This window comes from Nyctereutes procyonoides, unplaced genomic scaffold (assembly GCF_905146905.1).
Source record: "Nyctereutes procyonoides isolate TBG_1078 unplaced genomic scaffold, NYPRO_anot_genome, whole genome shotgun sequence".
Lineage (NCBI taxonomy): Eukaryota > Metazoa > Chordata > Mammalia > Carnivora > Canidae > Nyctereutes > Nyctereutes procyonoides.
This window is the reverse complement of record NW_026575052.1, coordinates 68784189-68807039: the sequence shown is the minus strand read 5'-3', so window position 1 is coordinate 68807039 and position 22851 is coordinate 68784189. Positions and strand designations below refer to the sequence as shown.

Here is a 22851-nt window from a genome sequence, read left to right as displayed (position 1 = left end):
ATTGTCATGGCTAGAATTTTTGGTACAGTGATATGTAGAAGTGGTGAGAATGACATTTTTGTTTATGATATTAGAGGGAAAGATTTCAGTTTTTCACCATAGAGTATGATATTAGCTGTAAGTTTTTCACTGAAACTCAATAAGAATCAAGTTGAAGAAGTTACCTTCTATAGCTATTGATGTTTTTATCATGAAAGAGTGTTGGATTTTTGTCAAATGCTCTTTTCTGTATAAATTAAGATGATCATATTTTCTTCATTCTATTACTATATGATTTTTCTTTATTACTTGGTATAATATATTGATTGATTTTTTTATGTTGAACCACCTTGCACTCCAAGGATAAATCCCACTTGGTCATCGTATATCAACCTTTTAATATGCTTTTGAATTTGGTTTGCTAGTATTTTCCTTAGGAATTTTGCATGTATATTTATAAGGGATATTGGTTTGTAATTTTTTCTTATGATGTCTTTTAAGATTTTATTTATTAGAGAGAAAGAGAAAGCATGCAAGTGGTGGGGGGCAGGGGGAGCAGAGAGAGAAGGAGAGAGCGCTCCACCCCCCCACACCCCCACCCCCGTGTGGAGCCTGATCTCACAACCCTGAAATCATGACCTGAGCCAAAATCCAGAGTCAGACACGTAACCGACTGAACCACCCAGGTGCCCCTCTTGTGTGAGGTATTTATCTGGCTTTGGAGTCTAAGTAATGCTGGCCTCATGAAATAATTTAGAATGTGCTTTTTCCTCTTCTACTTTTAGAAGAGTTTCAGAAGAATTGGTGTTAATTCTTCTTTAAGTGTTTGGTAGAATACTCTGGTGAAACCATCTGATCCTGACCTTTTTTTTTTTTACCGGAAAGCTTTCAATTACTGATTCAATCTTTTTGTTTATTATAAGTCTTTGGAGATGTCTACTGTCTACTTCTTGAGTCAATGTAGGTAATTTGTGTATTTCTAGGAATTAGTCCATTCCATTTAGGTTATCTAATTGTTTTGGCATAGAGTTGTTCATAGAATCCTCTTATAATCCTTTTTATTTTGTAAAGTTGCTAGTAATGTCTCCCTTTGCATTCCTGATTCAGTAATTAATATGAGTTTTCTTCCTATTTCCTTATCAGAGTAAATAAAAGTTTGTCAATTTTGTTTATCCTTTCAAAGAACCAACTGTGGTTTGCCTATTGTCTCTATTGTTTCTCTATTATTCATTTCATCTTATTCCCTTCTAACATTTATTATTTCCTTCCTTCAGCTTTTTTTGGATTTAGTTTGCTTTTTATTTTCTAGTTTCTTTTTTTTTATTTTCTAGTTTCTTACATTGGGAAGTTATTGATTTGATATATTTATTCTCTTTTGAATACAAGCATTAGCAGTTATAAATTTCTCTCAAAACATCACATTTGCTAAAACTCATAAGCTTTGGTATGTTGTGTTTTCATTTAAATTTATCTCGGATTATTTTCTAATTTCTTATGTGATTTCCTCCTTAACTCATTGGTTGTTTAAGAATGTGCCATTTAATTTCCACATATTTGTTAATTTTTCAGATTTCCTTGTTATTAATTTCTAATGCCAACCTACTGTGGTCAGAGAAGATACTTTGTATGATTTTAATCTTTCTCAATTTATTATGACTTGCTTTTTGGCCTGATTTGTGTCTATCCTGAAGAATGTTCTCTGTGCACGTGAGAAGAATGTATAATCTGCTATTGTTGGTGGAGTGTTCTCTATATGTCTGTTAGATTTAGGTGATTCATGATGTTCTTAAAGCCCTTAATTGTATTATTGCCTGTCTAGATAGTTGATCCATTATTAAAATCAGGGCGTTGAAGTCTCCAACCATTATTGGAGAACTAACTCTGTTTCTTTTCTCAATTTTGTTAGTATTTGCTTCATACATTTTGAGGCTCTGTTGTTTGGTGCATATGTATTTACAAATATCAGTATTTTGATGAATTGACAGTTTTATAATTCCATAATGTCTTTCTTTGTCTCTTTTAACAAATTTTGTCTTAAAGTATTTTTTATCTGATATTAACATATCCATTCCAGCTCTCTTTTGGTCACTATTTGAATGAGATATCTTTTTCCATTGTTTTAGTTTAACCTATTTGTTTCTTTGGGTCTAAATTTAATCTCTTGTAGACAACATACAGTTCGATCTCGTTAAAAATCTATCCTGCCATCTGTCTTTTGGTTGGAGAACTTAACCAATTTACATTTAATGTAATTGTAAGGAAGGACATACTTCTATGATTTTGACATTTGTTTTTATATATCTTTTATCATTTTTATTCCTCAATTCCTCCATTACTGTCTGCTCTTATGATAAATCAGTGTTTTCTAATCCCCCATTTTTATTCTTTCATTTTTTACTGTATTGGTTATTTTCTCTTTTTTAAAAGATTTTATTTACTTATTCATGAGAGATACATAGAGAGAGGCAGAGACACAGGCAGAGGGAAAAGCAGGCTCTTTGCGGGGAGCCTCATGCAGGACTCCATTCCAGGACCGAAGGATCACACCCTGAGCTGAAGGCAGACGCTCAACCACTGAGCCACTCAGGTGCCCCTATATATTTATTTTCTTAATGATTGCCCTAGTGATTACAATTAACATTCGAAAAAATATAATAACCTGGTTTAAATTAATACCAACTTGCTTTTAATAGTACAAAAACCTGGCTATAGATCACTCTACCCTCCCTCTTCTTTTACACTGTTAGTGTCAAAAATATAATCTTGCAACATTGTGTACCCATCAACATAGATTTATACTTATTGTCTTTTAAGTTATGTAAGAAAATAAGAGCATAATAAACCAGGAATGCCTGGGTGGCTCAGAGGTTGAGTATCTGCCTTTGGCTCAGGGTCCTGGTCCCCCATGGGGGACCTGCTTCTCCCTCTGCCTATGTCTATGCCTCTCTCTATGTGTCTCTCATAAATAAATAAAATCTTTTAAAAAATTAAAAAGAACATTACAAACTGAAACTACATTAATACGGACTTTTATATTTATTCCTATGGTTACCTTTACCAATGTTCTTCATTATTTCACATGAATTTCAGTCTAGTGTCTTCTATTTCAGCTAAAGGACTTCTTTAGAGCCTATCTCCTAGTGATGAACTCTCTCAATTTTATCTGGGAGGGATCCCTGGGTGGCGCAGCTGTTTGGTGCCTGCCTTTGGCCCAGGGCATGATCCTGGAGACCCGGGATCGAATCCCACGTTGGGCTCCCAGTGCATGGAGCCTGCTTTTCCCTCTGCCTGTGTCTCTGCCTCTCTCTGTGTGTGTGTGTGTGACTATCATAAATAAATAAAAAAAATTTAAAAAAAAATTTATCTGGGAATATCTTAATTTTTCCTTCATTTTTGAAAGACAGTTTTGTCAGACATAGAATACTTTGTTGACAGTTTTTTTTTTTTCATTTTAGTATTTTGAATATGTTAGCCCACAGCCCTCTGGCCTCCATGGTTTCTGATAAGAGAGTAGATTTTAATCTTACTAAGAATCCCTTGTATGTAATGGGTCTTTTCTCAGATTGCTTTCAATATTTTCTCTTCATGTTAGCTTTCAACAGTTTGATTATAATGTCTCTGAAGGGTGAGTCTCTTTGAGTTCATCCTACTTTGATTACTTGAGCTTCTTGAATATGTAGATTTAAGTCTATAATTAAATTTGAGAGATTTCAGTCATTATCTCTTCAAATGTTTCTTTTGGCTTTTTTCTCTTGTCTTTCTGGAACTCCCAGTTTATAAATATTGATATTCTTAATAGTGTGTCATAGGTCTCTTAGGCTATGTTCATTACTCTTCATTTTATTTTCATTTCTGCTCCTCACACTGTATAATCTCAATTGACCTATATTCAAATATACTGACTCTTTCTTCTACGTGGTCAAATCTTCAGTTAAATCCTTTTAGTGAATTTTTCATTTCAGTTATTGTACTTTTTAACTCCAGAATTTCTATTTGGTTCCTTTTTATAATTTCTATCCACTTATTGATATTTTTTATTTAATGAAATATCATTCTTTCTTTAGTTCTTTGTGCATGATTTTCTTTAGCTTTTTGACCATATGTAATACAGTTGAAGTCATTGTCTAGTAAGTACAATGCCTGGGGGATCCCTGGGTGACTCAGCGGTTTAGCGCTTGCCTTTGGCCCCGGGGTGTGATCCTGGAGTCCCAGGATCCAGTACTGCGTCAGGCTCCCTGCGTGGAGCCTGCTTCTCCCTCTGCCTGTGTCTCTGCCTCTCTCTCTGTGTGTGTCTCTCGTGAATAAATAAATAAAATCTTTAAAAATAAAAAAAAAGTACAATGCCTGGGTTTCCTCAGAAACAGTTTCCATATTCTTTTTTTTCATTGGGCCACACACTCATTTCTTTGCATGTTTTTTTTTTTTGAAAACTGGACTTTTTGAATATTATAATATAATCTGGAATCAAATTCTTCATCCCCCCCTAGCATTTATTTTTGTTCCTTGTTGTGGTTGCTGTTGTTTGTTTACTGGCTTTTCTGAACTAATTTTGTAATATCTGTATCTTTTGTTATATATACCAATTGAAGTCTGTTCTGTTGATTTAATAATGAGCTAATGATTTAACAGAGATTTCCTTACAGCCTTGAACAAATAAAACTTTTTAAAATTTCTTATTTTTTGCACATGGACTTTGTGTGTATATGTATATGTTGGCACATGCTTTCAACACTCAGGCACTTTACAACTTTGCCTTAGACTTTATTTCCTCTTGTGCAGAGCCTTAGGTCAGCAAGATATGAAAATTTAAGGCCTTATATATATTCTGACCATTTTTCAGCTTTCTAGATGCCTGGGAATAAAGAGAAGCTTTTCAAAGCCTATTTTGCCCAGCAGATCTCATTCCCCAGCCTTTCTTCCTTTTTTATTTAGTCTGTTGTTTGTCTTAACCATGATCCCTTGTCCCAGGTGGCATCAAGCAATCCATTTTCCTTTAAATATCTTAGTCAAATGACCCTCAGGTTACTACCTCAGCCAAGGGAGGGTTCCCACAGGGGAAATAAAGCAGGCCCTTTGAAATGCAAATGAAAGGTACAATGAGATATCACAACACATCTTCAGAATGACTAAAATTAAAAACACAGGAAACAAAAATTGTTGGCGAGGATGTGAGGTAAAAGGAACAATCTTGCAAACTGGTACAGCCACCATGGTAAACAGAATGGAGGCTCCTCAAAAAAGTTGAAAATAGAACTACCCTATGATCTAGTAATCACACTATTGGGTACTTACCCAAAAAAATACAAAAACACAAATTCAAAGGGATACACACACCCCTATATTTATTGCAGCATTACTTACAATAGACAAATTATGAAAGCAATCCAATGTTCATCAATAAATGACTAGATACAGAAGATGTGGTATTATATATAATGGAATATTATTTGGCCATAAAAAATAAAATCTTATCATTTGCAATTATATAGATGGAGCTAGAGAGCATAATGCTAAGCAAAATAAATGAATCAGAGACACAAATAACATGATTTCACTCATATGTGGAACTTAAGAAACAAAATAAATGACTAAAGGAAAAAAGAGAGAGAGATAAATCAAGAAAAAGACTCGACTCTAGAGAACAAAATGGTCACCAGAGGGGAGATGGGATTAAAGAATACACTTAAAAAAAAAAAAAAAGAATACACTTAACATGATGAGCACTGAGTAATGTATAGACTTGTTGAATCACTATATTGTACACCTGAATATAACACTGCACGTTAACTGTACTGGAATTAAAAATAAAGGCAGGCCCTTTGAACTAGTCTTCCAGGGAACCTCCAGAAAGGTCAAAATGAACAACCACAATTTTTTTAAGAATAAAGCCCATTGTGGGGATCCCTGGGTGGCGCAGCGGTTTGGCACCTGCCTTTGGCTCAGGGCGCGATCCTGGAGACCCGGGATCGAATCCCACGTCAGGCTCCCGGTGCATGGAGCCTGCTTCTCCCTCTGCCTGTGTCTCTGCCCCTCTCTCTCTCTCTGTATGACTATTGTAAATAAATAAAAAATTAAAAAAAAGAATAAAGCCCATTGTGTTCGCGTATTACGAATCACCTGTCCTGGGAATGCAGTCTGTTATCTCTAAGTTCACTACTGAACTGGGTAATGGGAGATCAGACACTGGATAGAACAGTGTTTTAAAATGGTAGAAAACTCTTTTACTCAGATTCAGCTCTTCTTCTTTTGGTTAAGCATCCCCCTGGTTGCTATAAGCTTTTGATTCTCTTCCAGGATTCCAAAAAAGTTGATTCTAATAGTTTTTGCCACCTTATTCATTGTTTTTATGGATGGATGGAGTTGCAGGGTTCTTTATGCCTCTACTTTTGCTAATACCATTTCCCAAAACCATTATATTTTAATTGCCTTTTCATTTATGTTTACTAAATTATGATGAGCCTGGGACCAGGTAGATACCGCGTTTGCATTTCTAATAAGTTTACAGTTGATGTACATGATGATGGTTTGGAACCACTGGCCTAAAGCAAGCAATATCTAAACTGAGCCATGAAAGAATAAGTAGGAATTAGCTAAATTAGGGGTAGTATTGTGGGGGGAAGAGCAGTGAGGAAAGCTGAAGGCAAAGGTTCAGACAGAGGAGACTTGCATGTAGTGCACAGGGACCTGCAAGTCTGTAGGAAAAGGAGAGTGATGAGAGATGAGGCTGCCAAGGCAGGAAGAAGCGATATTCAAAGGCATTCAGAGCCCTTTGACCATACTAAAGAGCTAGGTTTTGGGTGGAGAGCCACTGAAGGACTATAAAAAGGGAGCAACATGATCAGAAGTGATCATTGTGGCTTCAGTATAGGGTGTGGACTGAAGGTGGGCAAGACCAATAAGTAGACTGTAATTAGCTACTGTAGGAGCAGGTTGATGACCAGGAGCTATAGAGTAGCAATGAAGATGGAGAAAAAGAAAAAGATTTGAAAGATATTTAAGAGGTAGAAATTAAATTCTTGAACACTCATTTCATGTCTGGAATGTAGGTGAGGGAAAAAAATAAAGTTTATTGGTAGGTTTCTGCTTTGATCCATTAAGTATAATAGTCACGGGAGCCAGGAAGGCTAGAGGAACGAGGAATGGAGAGAGGGATGATTTAATCTGGGGACCTGTTGAGGTCTAGTGAGTCACTGAGTAGAGGGATTTTGAGCTCAGGAGAGAGATCTAAACTAAGGCACAGATTTGGGACTTGCCAATACATAGATAACTGAAACAGAGAAATAGAATTCCCTGGGTACAACAGGTATAGCAAGAAATAGATCTAGATGGCTACATTTAGGAGATTGTTGAGAAACGCGGCCACTTAAGAGCAAACCTGGGGAAGAGGAGTCTGTGTTAGAGACTACAAAATTGCTAACAGAGAAATGGGAAGAAAATCAGGAGAACATGACAGAATGGAAGCCAGTGCTTTAGCCATGCTGAAAGCTGGAAAGAGATCAAGTAAAATAAGGAGTAACAATATCAATTAGATATTTGAAGAAGGTAATTAATAACCGAAGTATAACTCCTGACAGTAAAATTTCATGAATTCAAACCAGAAATATATAGGAAGTGAAAAAGTAGAAGCAGATAATATAGTGACAGCCAGTTCGTGTGTTGCCCTTTTCATGGTTTCAACATGATTTGTATGACTTTATCTGCTATTAATAATGAGAACAAAATGTATTTTTAAATATACTTTTTTATATTAAATTCTGGGAATTTCTTGCTGTCTTCTTGTATATATTACTGCTTTCCTTCAGAAATAGTGAAATTTTCTGAACAGATAGGTAGCCTGAAGATTTATCTTTGAAATAACAGTAGAAAAAGTAATCTAAGAATTTTAATGATTGTATTTTTTTCCTACAGTTGTATTTCATATAAATGCATATCTAAGGATTTTGTTTTTAGAAGTTGGTTTCCAGGGAATGAACCCATATAAACTAACAAGAGCTTGTTTTTTAAATATATGGTAGAATTTTCTCATTTTATTTTAAGGCAGTGCTAGAAAAATTCATCTTATTCTATTTTACCAAAACCAATATCCTGAAATGCTTAGGCAGAGGTACAGAGTTGCTTAAGTATATTTCCCAGAATTCAAAAACCAGTAAAATCAATAACACAAGACTCATGACAGCTTTTGCTTTGGTTTTTCATCCCTGGAAATGAGATTATGGGACCTGTGATGATCTTGAATTCTCAGACCATGCAGTAAATACCCAAAGGGTCGCCTGGAAAACATGAAAATTTATGATAATTTAGAATTGGGATTTATGGACTAAAAGATTACCCAACTGGGATCATACAGATTTCTTCTGAAAATGCAATGTGTATTTCCTGCTCTGTATTTTGTTATGTGATTTCCTTCAGCTGGAATATCTCCTTATATCTTTTCCACTTTCCTCAATTTCTATTGGTATCCATCAAAGTCCAGGTCAAATACCACCTATTTTATTAGATTACTACACTGACTGTGTACATAAAACATAGAACATATGCTGTTTTATACGGCAGTTATTTGCATATTTATTTCTAGTTAGACTGTAAGCTTCTAGGACTATATCTTATTCTTCCCATGTTGCCCCGCATAATGCCCAGCATATGATTATCACTATATAAATATTTGCTCGTTATACTTATATTTCATTTATATATGATTGTCACAATATAAAAATTCATTCATTATGCTTATATATTCAGTGTCTAGAACTAAAGAATTCTCCTTTTTCTGCCTAGCCAAAATATAGAAGACCATAAAAATGGGCCAGATTTCCTCTTTTGAGTTCCTAGTCATTCAAAATTTAGAATTCATTCAGGTATACCTAGAGACAATTATGTGTACATAGTGGCTGCAAGTTTCTCCTGCAGAAAATAAAATTGACACTGGCAAAAAAAAAAATAATAATAATGATAATGATAATTTTTTAAATGTCTCTTATTTCTAAGAGTTCTCTGAATTTTTTGATCTGCTAATTATAATAGAAGGCTTCTTATAGGGTTAATCATTGATCAATAAGTTGATAAACTTGTTTGAAGCAAAAAAGCATTAAAGAAGTGTATAAGACACACAAATAATCATTTACCAATTTTTAATTTTTTTTTATTTTTTATTTATGATAGTCACAGAGAGAGAGAGAGAGAGAGGCAGAGACATAGGCAGAAGGAGAAGCAGGCTCCATGCACCGGAAGCCCGATATGGGATTCCATCCCGGGTCTCCAGGATCGCGCCCTGGGCCAAAGGAGGCGCTAAACCGCTGCGCCACCCAGGGATCCCTCATTTACCAATTTTTTAAAAGATTTATTTATTTCAGGGAGAGGGGGAGAGAGAGAGAACATGAGTAAGGTCAGGGGCCAAAGGAAAGGAAGAGAAATTCTCACGCTGACTCTGAACTGAGCACAGAGCCCCACATGAGGTTCAATCCCAGAACTCTGACATCATGACCTGAGCCAAAATCAGGAGTCAGATGCTTAACTGACTGAGTCACCCACGTGCCCCTCACTTACCAATACTTTTGAGGAAAAACTCCTTCTTTGACTATGGGTCAGGTATTTGGAGTGCATTATTCTCTTTCTAACATAAATTACTATAATCATTATTTACTGTTCAGTGTTGGTTCTTTAGATAAAAGTGTAAATCTAAATATTTTTAAAGTAATCTGAGTATAGACTTTCTAGATTCTTGTTTATTGACCACTCCAATATACTAAAATTTCCTCATTTTCCCCTCAGTTAAAAGCCTATTTAATGAGTTCCCAACATGGAGTCTTTCCAAAGCATTCGAGATAGATTATTTTATTTTATTTCATTTTATTTTATTTTATTTTTATTGGAGTTCAATTTTCCAACATATAGCATATCACCCAGTGCTCATCCTGTCAAGTGCCCCCCTCAGTGCCCATCACCCAGTCACCCCAAACCCTCACCCACCTCCCTTTCCATACCACTTGTTTGTTTCCCAGAGTTAGGAGTCTCTCTTGTTCTTTCTCCCTCACTGATATTTCCACTCATTTTCTCTCCTTATTTTATACAAATAAGTCTTTTTTTTTTTTACATCATGAGTAATTATTTTATTCGTAATTTAGTTAAATTATATAAGGTGATAACAATGGGCACAATTTGGGGACAAATACAGCTGATTTCTTAACAAGTAGCAATTCCCCTGGTTGGAGCAAAAGTGTTTGAGGCACACTAGACAGAGCTAGCAAGTTCGCTGCCAGTACTAGCATTTACATGGCATGGGCAGTACTCAATATGTTTTACCTAGGGAATGGAGAATAGCCGTTAATCTGGTGAACTAGTAAAATGGCACTAGAGTAAAAAGAGCTACTATCCTCTTATTTTATACTAATATCTTTCTGACATTGTTCCACAGAAAAGTTAAGTGTAAGTATTTTATTCAGAATTAAATAACTTCACCCTTTGTGTTAGCTGAAGGACAATGGAGTTAAAGGTATAGGGAAGAAGGATAAATAAAAGTCTGCCGTAAAATAACTTTCTTTGCTGGATGTATTGTGTTGATTCAGGAAGAGCTACCAAAGGTCTATACAGAGAAAAAAAAAGTATAATACATCTAGGCTATTTCAAGTATGCATGTTTCATTTCCAATTTCATCCCAATCTTCTTCCTTAATATAGTGATCTTAATTCAGTTACCCTAGTATTTAAATACCTCTCTCATTGTTTTCATGTTTATTTCATTATTATTTTTGGTAATGTGATAAAATAATTACAAAGGGAGATCATTTAGTATAATTTTCACGGGATGCCTGGGTGGCTCAGCCTTCGACCCAGACTGTGATCCTGGAGTCTGGGGATCGAGTCCCACAGCAGGCTCCCTGCATGGAGCCTGCTTCTCCCTCTGCCTATGTCTCTGCCTTTGTCTCTCTTCTCTCTGTGTATCTTATGAATAAATAAATAAAATCTTAAAAAAAATAATTTTCAGAAAATGCCTTTCATGTTATTCTATTGTAAAAAAATTAACTGGTTCAGGGAAGTTTTTGGCTTAGTATAATAGTGTGAAATCTAGCTACTTATTTTCAAGACTAGTTTTGATCCCTTGGAAATCTTGTTTGAGCCAGTTTGCCTCTGGATCCTTTTTTTTAAGATCTTGAGTATGTTCCCTAAAATATTAAGACACACTCAAAAGAATTTCATCCTGTACAAATCTGTTGACTCACTGCCATCTAAAGTAGAATATCTGTTTTGCTATTGGAAGATAAAAACTATAATGAAATTAGTGAAAATAAAAGCAATACTGTTTCTAGGTTTTTTTTTTTTTCATGTTAAAACTCTGCATAAGTAGGTTTTTGGTGGGCTTAAACTTCACCTAGAAGAATCAAATAATATGGAGTTTTTCTGAGTGCTAAGTTTGCCTTCACATTTTGATGTTTTGCTTCCCCAGGGTTTTGAAGGTGTTTCTTTCACGAACAGCCCAGCGGATTCCATATATGACTGGTGGACGGGTCATGAGGATGCTGGCAGTAATGCTCCTGGTAGTATTTTGGTTTCTTGTTGGCTGGACTTCGTCTGTTTGCCAGAATTTGGAGAGGCAGATTTCACTTATTGGCCAAGGGCAAACATCTGATCACCTCATCTTCAATATGTGCCTCATTGAGCGCTGGGATTACATGACAGCAGTTGGTATGTGATCACTTATTTTGTGCGTTGTCTGGTCCTATTTCCTAAAATAGACTTCTTTAGAAGCCTTAACATACCCTTTTACAAAACTGAAAGGGATTTCACCTAATATGGTTTGGATAAAACAATATCATGAAAAGGACAATAATGACATGTGGAATGCAGACTTTTTCTGAGTTTCCATTCTTTTTTGAAGATATGTAGCTTTGTTGAGAAAATGTGGTCAAGTAAATTAGGAAGGAGAAATGCAGCAAATAAAAACAACTACTTCTTACAAAGAAACTTTCTGTTTTCCACCTTATCAGTGTATTCCCATTGTATTAACAATAGCTGTTTTCTTGATTTATTTCTTTAATCGGGAGGGGGAAAAAGGGAAACATACTAGTATTTTTTATATAGTTTTGGTCCTCTGATATTTCAGACTAGGGATGCAGGGCATGTTTTGAGTAGAGATCTTCCCTGCAAAAATTTTAATTAATCTATGGCTCTTCTAAAGATAATTTATTAGGACTTCTCTGGAGGTCCAGTATTCCACAAAAATGAAGCCATGCTCCTTGGGGTTGGTGAGAGACTGTTCCATGCCTGAGAAACTGGAGAACTTGGAAGAACCACATGACATCTTAGGCCAGAAGCATAGGTTTTTCTGGCACCTTGATTTTTTGAAAAATGAGGAAGAGAAATCAATAGAAATTTTTCTGTTGTTAAGATTAGGCTAGCTTAAGCCAAGCCTCTAAAGATACAAAAAATAATGAAAACAAATTTTTATTATTTTGTTGTCATTCCCCTCAGCAAACCACAGGACAAATCTTATTTTTATTTGGCAGTGAGTCTAATTCCTATTTTCTGCCCCCCCCATATTTGGCAATTTGTTGGTTGAATATTCATATTTAGTGTTTTGCTAGAAGTTAATAACAGATATATTTAGTTTACAATTTAAATGTAATGATATTTTTCCTGGGCAAGATATTTCAGGAATTTTATAGGCCTGATATCCATAATAATGAAGCAATTGTGAGTATATAAAAAGAATGGTTATAATGATAATTTGTAAAGCCAACCTTCATTATTTTGATCAATATCAAAAACATACCAGAAATTATCAATAGATATGTATCAGTAGATATCAATATTGAAGATAAAACTTAGAAATTATCTGATTCTGACTTAAGTATAGATATAAACAAATTGTATAGGTATAAAATTTCTACTCAATAGAAACCTCTAAAGTTGTTTTACATTCTTCAATCCAAGTTAACCAAACTAGGAAAAATCATTTTCCCACATTACTGTGAAGAAAAGCCCACTATATTTCTTTTCTGTTTTATAATACTCAAAATACATGCTTCATCATGGGTAGGGAATAAACAAGCAGAAAGCATGGCCTATTTACCTAGCATTATCTGTATTTTGTATACCTTGGTTTTGAGATATATTGAAGGCCTTTTAAAATGTTCTTTTACATTCTGAAGAAAATGACATTTATGGTCTCCTGTCTCTATGTAGAAATAAATAGGAAAATATAGCTGACAGTAACCTGCAATTTATTCATTATGAACTTTATATATAAGTAAAAGTTTCATACAGTAAACAAGACCCACTGAGTAAATTTCTTTAATGCTATGTTGAACACTTTGCAGGAGACATAAAATGTATGAAATTTCTGTTCCTCTTATCAAGTAGCTTACTATTGGTTTATATAAATAAATGGGAATTGTTAAAAGTTATTTTAAAAAAACAAAATTATGTGGTAAAGACTCTTGGTACAATAGTTCAATAAAGGAAAACAACAGTTTGGACCAGAACCCAGGAATATTTAAAGGGAAGTTCTTTGAGCCAGGTTATTGTAAAGTGGTACAGAGAACATTCCCTTTGATAGGAATAGTGGTAGAGGTGGATGGAAATTATATTTCCTTAGAAGGAAATGTCCATCTAAGAAAGATTATGTTGGAATACATTGTGATTAATTCTGGATAGTTAGGTTTATTGTGGGTCTTGAAAACCTGTTAAGGAATTTGGAGAACCAGAAATGTGATATGATAAATCAGTAAAGTCAATATAGATTGCCTTTAGGAGAGAGAGAGGGAGGGAGGGAGAGAGAAAGAGAGAATAGACCGACCAATTAAATTCATGGGTTTAGGAGGAAGAATCATTAGAAGGGAGAAAGAGCAGTGGTTCTCAAAAGTGGTCCCAGAATCGATGGCAGCAGCACACCTGGCAACCTGTTAGAAATGTGCATTCAGGGGCCCACCTACAGACTTTATAGGTCAGACACTGGAATTGTGAGGCCCCACAGTTTGTGTTTAACAAGTCCTCTAGGTAATTCTGATGCTACTCTAAAGTGTAGAACTACTGACTTGAAGGAAATAATCAGATGAACTTACTAGAATATATATATCACTTATCTTAACTGTGCTCTGGGCATTCCATGATACTCTGTTTCCCTGATCAATCACTAGAATATTCTTCACAATGATTATTTCAAGTCTTGTATTGCCTCCCCTTTTACACCTCCAAACTAATATTCTTTTTTTTCTCTTAAAAAAGTAAGATAGCAATCAGACATCAGTTGTCTTCCACTTCTTGTCAACATATCTGTAAATCTTCCTATATTCCTTCCCATTCTTATCCACCCTCCATGACCTAAACTAACTCTTGTACCACACTCATTCAACATTAACCCCTTATCTCCAGTGACCTGTCTCACTTTCTATGACTTTCCTGTCATCTGAAACTCTCCTACCTCCCAAATCTCTCATTAAAGAATTCCATTCTGACCACAACCTTCTGTCTTATGTTATTTGTTTAACTACTTTGGCTGCAATAGCTCTTTATATTCATGGGCCATTTTTATTGTGTTTAGTACATTTAGTGGCAGTATAGTACTGCCACTAAATTCTGCTTTCCTCCAAAGATACAGCTTACCAGGCAGCAAATTTTTCTACTAGCAAAGATGAAAACACATGAAAAAAGTAGGCATTCTTTAAATATAGTAATTCTGGATAATACCAGAGAAGGGGATGCACAGAGAGCAGGGAGGACTATGAGCTCACCTTCCTGGAGAGCCTGAGGTAGGTGGTATAAGAGAGAAAAGCCTGAGATCCAGAGCTTGGGAGGGCTACAGAATGCAGTTCCTCGGACACTAAGCAGGTCTCAGTTACAGTAAGAAGAGAGAGAGAAGCTAAGAGAAGAGATTGATTGTTATGGTGGGAAGATCTAGGTCATGGCTCTAGGACTGAGTTAAAAGTAGTAAAACTTGAGAGGCAGGCATTAAAATAATACTCCCACAGGTGTTAAATGATAATGGTAGGGTCTCAGAAAATAAAAGACAAGTGACAGGGTGCAGAGACTCAAGAGGCGAGAAAAAGTTGAAAGGTGGTGATGGTGGCGGTGGTTTTGTTAGCTCCAGGCTCTGTTTCCATCCTATAAACTACTAGAACACCTTCGTTTCAACACTTTTCCTGCAGTGACACATTTCTCTAAAGAAAAGTCGAGACACATGGTTTAACAAACAGGAACAAATATTTGAAATTAGGACTCTCTTAAAAGAATCAGAGACATGTGGTTGCTATGATTTTTTTTCACACTACCCTACAGCAATTCCATTTATTTATCTTTCACATATCTTACATTTTTCTTTCTAGTGCATGTAGCACTAGATATTCTGTATTTAACCTCTCTTAATTTAATGTTTTCTAATGTGCGGCAGATGCTTCTTTTCAGTTCTCTTTATATATTTCTATAAGTAGCATGTTTGCCCTTAGATTTTTTTATACTCAGACTGTTATTCAAGAATAAATTCTTGTATCTTCAGTCAGCCAAGAAGAAACCTGTACTAAAAGCTAAATTATTCCATTTCCTAAATGGAAATGTTTCTATATAGGGGACAGGCTGCAGAGAAGCAATAGATAGGTTTTACCTTGAGGCTGTGAAAATCATTCTCAGGAAGCTCTGTACACTTAGATTAGGTCAGGAGTCAATTTAGAAAAAAAAAAGAGAAAGTGGTGGTTAATACATTTATAAACATGCATTCTGGATTAGCTTTACCTATCAAAAAACGATCTATTTTTTAAAAATACAAATTAAAGAGTCACTTGAAAGAGTGCAATACTTGTCTTCCCACTGAAGTAGAACTCTATTTAGAAATGTGGGTCATAAATGTAAAGAATGGGTCTATTCTGTTTTTGCTCACTGTGCAGGGCACCTCCAAAATTGCTCAGACAGGTGATTTGCCTGCCACAAATGTTTCAGACCAGGTTTAGAAACTGCTTGGAAAAATCTTCAAACCTCTATGAGACTCAGTTTCTACTTTGAGGAAATATGTGAAAACATAGAAAGGGAGAAAAGATGACTTTCAGAATCCCATTGTTATTTAAATATGTTTATAATTTTCAATTATCATGTTTGCCCTGTATAAAAAATTGTGAGGTCACCTTTAAATGGAAAACAAATAAAGGTGTAAATATTGCAACTATAAAAGACAGATGAACAGGCAATGTGAAAAGTTTTATAGGCCCAATAGTTTGGGAGTTTTTTAATGATTTTTAAAAATCTGGTGAGAAATGAACTTCAAATTGTGGACGTTTCAGAACATTTCTGGATCAGACTAAATTCCTATAAAGACTTAAAGTGCTATACCACTTTGAAAATCATCTATTCGAAAGATAATACTGTAGTACTTATACTATTCATTTATCACATGGCTCAGCACTTTGAATTTTTCTGAGTATGTTTAAATATATTATCTGCCATTCATATTCTTATATCTCCTCATCCCTCCTTTCTCTCCCAACCTGGTAGTTCTAACACTCCTCAACACCATTACTTAGCTTGTTCTCAGTATATCCCTGACACCTAACAAAGTATCTGTCAGCTCTTGATAAATATTTGCTGAAAGAATAAAGGATGAGCTCAGCTCCCTTTATCTTGTAATATTTTCTATGGTCAGAATTACACCAGTTGACGAAACATTTAAAGCTAAAATTCTAGGAGTTACACAATTGTCTCCACATTCATTTTAATGGTAAAGTGTATGTTCAGATTTTGAGAGGTATTTTTGAGCAAGTTACAGAAACTAAATTGGCAATCCTTAGCCTTTTTATGAAGTCTATCCCTGACTTGTCCAATAGTCAAAATAAGTGAATGGCATAAAGCTGGCATAGCAAATCAGAATTATAATTTTCAAAATATCACATGATGCATTTATAAATATTGAACTAGAATGAAACTGATACGCTCTTGATTATTGTATTATTTGACCATCCTTTTAGAGCTATGTAAAGGATAAGGGGGTTTAGACTAGAAACATTCTTCTGAATAAAGGGAGAAAGCAAATAAACATGCTTGGGAGTAGGAATCTCCAATTTTTTTCTAAATCTATTTACCCTATTTAGTAAGTTGGTAATCAATTGTGCATGTTCAGGATTTTGCACAATAGCAATAAAATCTTTCATGGCTAAAAGTTAAGACTCTTACCCTAGGGGTTTCCTAATTTATTGGTAAAAACTGACAATTGAGTAGAATTAACTTCTTATACCTGAATTACCTTCATAATGTCATCGCTAGGATAAGGAAGACTACATCTTTTACACCTGGATTTAGTGCTTGTGGGTAGAGTCCTCCAATACGGGGCTTCCAGGTTTGGAATACATAAATTTAATAAAGGTGGTGATACAATGGAGTTCATTCTTTAGTTGGTTAGCAGTCAGTTTCTAACTACACATTCACAGCATAAACTGAAGATAGGGAAACAGTACGATGACTAAGATAAGTTGGAATAAGTGAGCAGATTCTTACCTTATCTATAAGAAACAATAAGGCAGCAAAAGGATGACTAATAGATAGATCGTAATGTCAAGGATGTGTGGAACTTCTATTCCACGGCTAAATCAGACTTTAGTTCAGACCTACGCAAGCACATTTCTGTTTGGTTACTTCTAGGTAATGATAATCTAATGTCATTTAAAAGGGACATAATTGGGCAGCCTGGGTGGCTCAGAGGTTTAAGTGCCTGCCTTTGGCCCAGGGCATGATCCTGGAGTCCTAGGATCGAGTCCCATGTCGGGCTCCCTGCATGGAGCCTGTCTCTCCCCCTGCCTGTGTCTCTGCCTCTCTCTCTCTCTCTCTGTGTGTGTGTGTCTCTCATGAATAAATAAATAAAATCTTTAAAAAAAAAGGGGGGACATAATTGAGACTAAGGCTTTGCTGCCTTCCTTAACTGAGCACAAGAATATACACAAAAAGTTCTATCCAGCTTTCTATTTACCTTCTCTTATTCTACATATCTTTCTATATCGCTGTTGTGGCCTAATTCTCAATCACACTGATGTGATTTAATGACTATTCCTTGACAAGGACTGTTATAAATAAAGATCTTTGCCCATGTCTTCATAGTTGTGAAAAGTCCACCAGTGTATGAAGTATCTTATGGTTTTGGAAACTTCTTAGAGCTTGACATCCCTTGCTAAATATTTTATTCACCAACTTTGAAAGAAAGACATAGAGAAAAATCTAGCAAACAGGTATTATAAGCTTGGGTTCACATTCCATTTGGGAATTTTTTAATATTTGGTTGTTTAAGATAATACCAATATGGATTCCCCCACTGTTCTAAAGTTCTAATTCATTTCCATGAATTTCACAGGGGATGTTTTCACTGTAGAAAATGTAATCTTTGGGACGCCTGGGTAGCTCAGTGGTTGAGCATTTGCCTTGGCCTCAGAGTGTGATCCCAGAGTTCCAGGATCAAGTCCCACATTGGGCTCCCTGCAGGGAGCCTGCTTCTCCCCCTGCCTATGTCTCTGCCTCTCTCTGTGTGTCTCTCATGAATAAATAAATAAAATCTTTAAAAAAATAAAACGTAATCTTTGCTATCCTCTTCTTCGTTGGCATGCTCTTCTTTGCTCTCTTCCTTCCTGGTATAGTACTTTAAACACACAAGACAATATGTTCAGTAATTTAATTAGTCATATGCCGATGTTTAGAAGAGACCAAGACCACAGTAACTGTCTTCCTGAGTTAGATAGGAAAATTCTAAAATAGCAGTTGTTTCTAAGGATTTAAATGCTTAATTACTGTAGAAGATTAGGCTATCGTATTGACAGGTGAAATGTGATATAAGCACCATTTAATGAGCGTAGGGGAAAGTAGATTAGACTTCGTCTTCATCTGACTTAGATTAATGCTCATGATGTAGCTTCATTTACATACATCTTCTTTTATTCCAAGGTACTATATGTCTTTTTTTCTAAGATTTTATTTATTTATTCATGAGAGACACAGAGAGAGATGGAGGCAGAGACACAGGCAGAGGGAGAAGCAGGCTCCATGCAGGGAACCTGACCTGGGACTGGATCTCGGGACTCCAGGATAAGACCCTGAGCTGAAGGCAGAGCTAAACTGCTGAGCCACCAGGCCTGCGCTGTACTACTGTATGTCTTAATCCACATTGTATCACTTTTTACTACTTTTAAAAAGTACTTTTAATGTCAGTCAAAGGATAAAAGCCTAACCATGTAGATGGTTTATTTGCCTTGATTTGGGCTTACATTTCTAGAAACTCACACATACTTTTGGAAGGTCTTGCTTGAGTGTTTTTAGAAAGAGTGAAGTGGGCTTATTTTCTTCTGTACTTATATACCACCTCTTCAGAAAAATATTTTGTGTCTTTGAGGAGTATTTATGATGCTACAGGGCTGAAAGGACAAATTATTTTGAATCTTAATTTTTATCCTTACAGTGCCACTTTTCTTTTCGGAAGTTAAAGATTTTGTGATAGGGCTGGTAATTATCTTGCGACAGCTCCCAAAGGACATAGAGCAAGAATAACTAGGGTATCCATGGTGGTCATGGTTTCTTCTAAGGAGTTTCAGCTCCACAGTGGAACCCTGGCATTTTAAAGGGAGGCAGCAACATTAAGAAGGAAAACAAAAAAAAGCCTATGTTTTGTTGCTTGAAGAGAAATGGCCTATAGATTAACTCAGTTGTCAAGAAAATTTTGGCAGATCTTTTCCTTGAATGAAAAGGACTATCATAGCTTAAATAACAAGCTGCTGATCCATATGGACTGCAAATTTCAGTATGTTCTCACAGCTCCACCCATTCCAATTCCTGCAGTAATCACAGAGAGCCTGGTGCTACCATTTCCTCTGAGATTAGATTACATTACATAGGAGTAGGAAAGTGTGTGGATTTTCAGTTTCAACTCACTGAGACCCACTCCCCAAGGTAGTCAACACTCTGGGATAAATTAAATAAGAAAGAGACCATTTGGCCAAGAAAATGGTAGAAGATTTGTAAAGACCATGTGAATCCCCCACTCAGTAGTCAAACAATGTCCTCCTGAGCCAAGTCTAATTCAGCAAAATTGTCTCAAGGATTCTAGTAGAAATTGAACAAGGAAGTAAATTTTTTTTTAGCTTCCAAAAGAGAAAATGACACTGTAAGTATAAAATTAATAATAAAATGTCATTTTATTCTCTTCTTGCCCTTTAACACGAGCAACTACATCTCAAAGAAGTAAAATAATTTTCCACAAGGGTAGAATATAAACAAGCAAATATAAACCCCTATAATCATCATAAAACCACTCAAGCTAGCCCTTCAAAAAGTATGTGTAAATCTAGTGAGATAGCCCAAGCAAAGGCAAAAAAAATTGTCAATGCTGTGAGTCTTTTAAAAAGATACAATTTAAAATATATTTTTAAATGGTAACAAATAATCCCAATTCCACGTCCCTCTTTAAAGGACACACAGGCAAAAGACAGGAAGAGGAAAACAAAATGATATTCTAGAAGACAGAATTTAGAACTCGCTGTCCTGACATTGACCTTGTGCCCTGAGAGGTCCCCGATCTTATTCTGTCTTTGTGACTCTTCTTATATTCATGATCTTTAATGTGTGTCCATAACCTATGAAGTATCTGAATTTCACTAAATTAATGTTGCCCCGTATCAAACTTTAAAAATCTTAAGTGTCCATACCAGAAACAGAGGGAAAAAAAATATACCTTGCCTAACTTTCCCTCTCAAGATGCAATGGAGATTGTGAAAAACTTGACCCAAGTTCTAGAAATGTGTGAAAGGAAGCAATTAAGAAAAGCCAACATGCAAGTGTGTGACCATCCACAGCAGTAGGTAAAAGAATAGAATCATCAAGTCACTATATGACCTACACAGTATCTCAGACACAGGCTTAAAATTAGGGCATTCAGAATTTTGCCACAGCCTACGATAAAGCCTTCATACATGTAGATAATGTACAAACTGCATTAAGCACAGTGCCTGGCACATTCAACAGATGTTAGCTACAAAGTCAGATCGAGAGGACAAAAAGTCATTCCAAATGGAATGATAATTAGCATATGAATTGCTTAGAATACAAACAATTACTGCTTGGAAAAATACTTGTTTTCTTCAATAGAATTTAAAAAATATTTCCTTGGGTTTTGTCTATGCCTGTTAGTAATAGAGCAAAAGAAACCCTCAGGCAGAAGATGTTTCAGAAAACACTGGTCAGGAACTAAGGAGCCTATGCTCCAGGCTCTGCTCTGCTGTGAACAGAGAGGGCAACAGAGGTACAAGAAGATCCTCCACAGGCATATTCTGTACCCCAACACTGCCCATCCCTTGGCTCCTATGCTTCCAGAGAGCTGAGGAAGGAACAGTCATTCTTGCCTCCACTGTCCTACTTGTGAAACATACTACAACATCCACCTTCTACTCCATCATTCTCTATCCCAAAGCTGAACAAATTGACTTTAGGCAAGCACAATCCCTGCAATTCACCAACCACCCACTGTTGGCAGCCACATACACACTCAAAAAAGTACCCCCCCAGACCACGTGGTCTAATAAAGTAATTTCTAGTTTTAAATTTTATCAAAAGTATCATTGTCATTGTTGTAAGTATTGTTACTCTCATAACTGTCCTTATTTTAACCAAAGAAAAGGCAGCCAAGCCTCCAGAATATCAAGGCTCCCATATGCCAGTTGAACCAGATAGCACCTGGAACTTGAGCTACTCCCAAGCATCATTGAAGTTGTTTGATTTAGGGGCGTCTGGGTGGCTCAGTGGTTGAGCATCTCTGCCTTTGGCTCAGGTCGTGATCCCAAGATCCTGCGATCGAGTCCCACATCAGGCTCCCACAGGAAGCCTGCTTCTCCCTCTGCCTAAGTCTCTGCCTCTCTTTCTGTGTCTCTCATGAATAAATAAAAAAAAATTAAAAAATAAATAAATAAATAAATAATCTTTAAAAAAAAGTTGTTTGATTTAATACTTCATGATAACTTCTGTACCACCTACCATGTTATTAGCATGAAGACAGGAAACATTGAAGTGGGAGACTTAGAGAAAGATAGAGGAGGACATTAAAATAAATACTTGGAGATTAAAAGAAATTAACCCTAAATTCTTCATCTGTATATTTATTTGTGCCACATATTTTTAAAGGGGCTAAGAAGCACAAAATGTTATTTATTAAGAAAAAAAAATGCCTTTGCAACATGGCAAACCAGGGTACCACAGCTTGAGAGACATTTGTACTTTGTTTTTCTTGTGGCTGTTTTAAGATCACAAAGCTGAGACATCTTCAGTGTCCAAAAGCTGCTACTAATTCTTACTTCTTTGCTTGACCCAGCCCTTTGGAAAGATAATGTGAAATCACTTTCATTATGGCCTATTAATCTTTAAAAGGCTGTGGTAGTTAACTTTCAAAGTGTTATCCCTTATAGATTAAAAGTAAAATACCTGTTTTCTGAAAGCCCTATTTGGATCTTTAACTATAAATGCAATTCCCTTTTTCACTATACTCATGCCTCCCATCAAAACCATTTAACAGCAGAAATTATTTTCTAAAGCAGAAGCACAACACATATTTCAACTCCCACGTAATAACACTGCAAAATTTGGTAACATCTGCATATTTTCTTTCCTAATTGCGATGTTAGTTTGAAGTTAATTATATGAAATTGATTTTTTTCCCAAGCACAACTTTCATATATCACATTTAGTTTAATTGGTACTTTGAATAATAAATTGTTTTTCAGCTAGAGCATATTGTTTGATATTGCTAATGAAATGATTTTAATGTTAAGCTTAGCTATTAGGAGGAATCTTCTCTCATCGCGTATTTTTAAATATGCTTCTACATTGTAGCATCCCAATTAACCTAGCTATTTTCCTCTTTTTTTTCAATCTTCAG

At 35.7% G+C, this 22851-nt stretch overlaps 1 protein-coding gene across 1 annotated transcript in view; it reads left to right on the top strand.

The window, feature by feature from the left end:
- GPR158 (G protein-coupled receptor 158) overlaps positions 1 to 22851 on the top strand; it is a 403385-nt gene that overhangs the window by 364419 nt on the left and 16115 nt on the right. The window contains exon 8 of the mRNA XM_055332362.1: positions 11419 to 11657. Within this exon, the coding sequence (XP_055188337.1) occupies positions 11419 to 11657 (239 nt within the window). The remainder of the gene's footprint in view (positions 1 to 11418; positions 11658 to 22851) is intronic.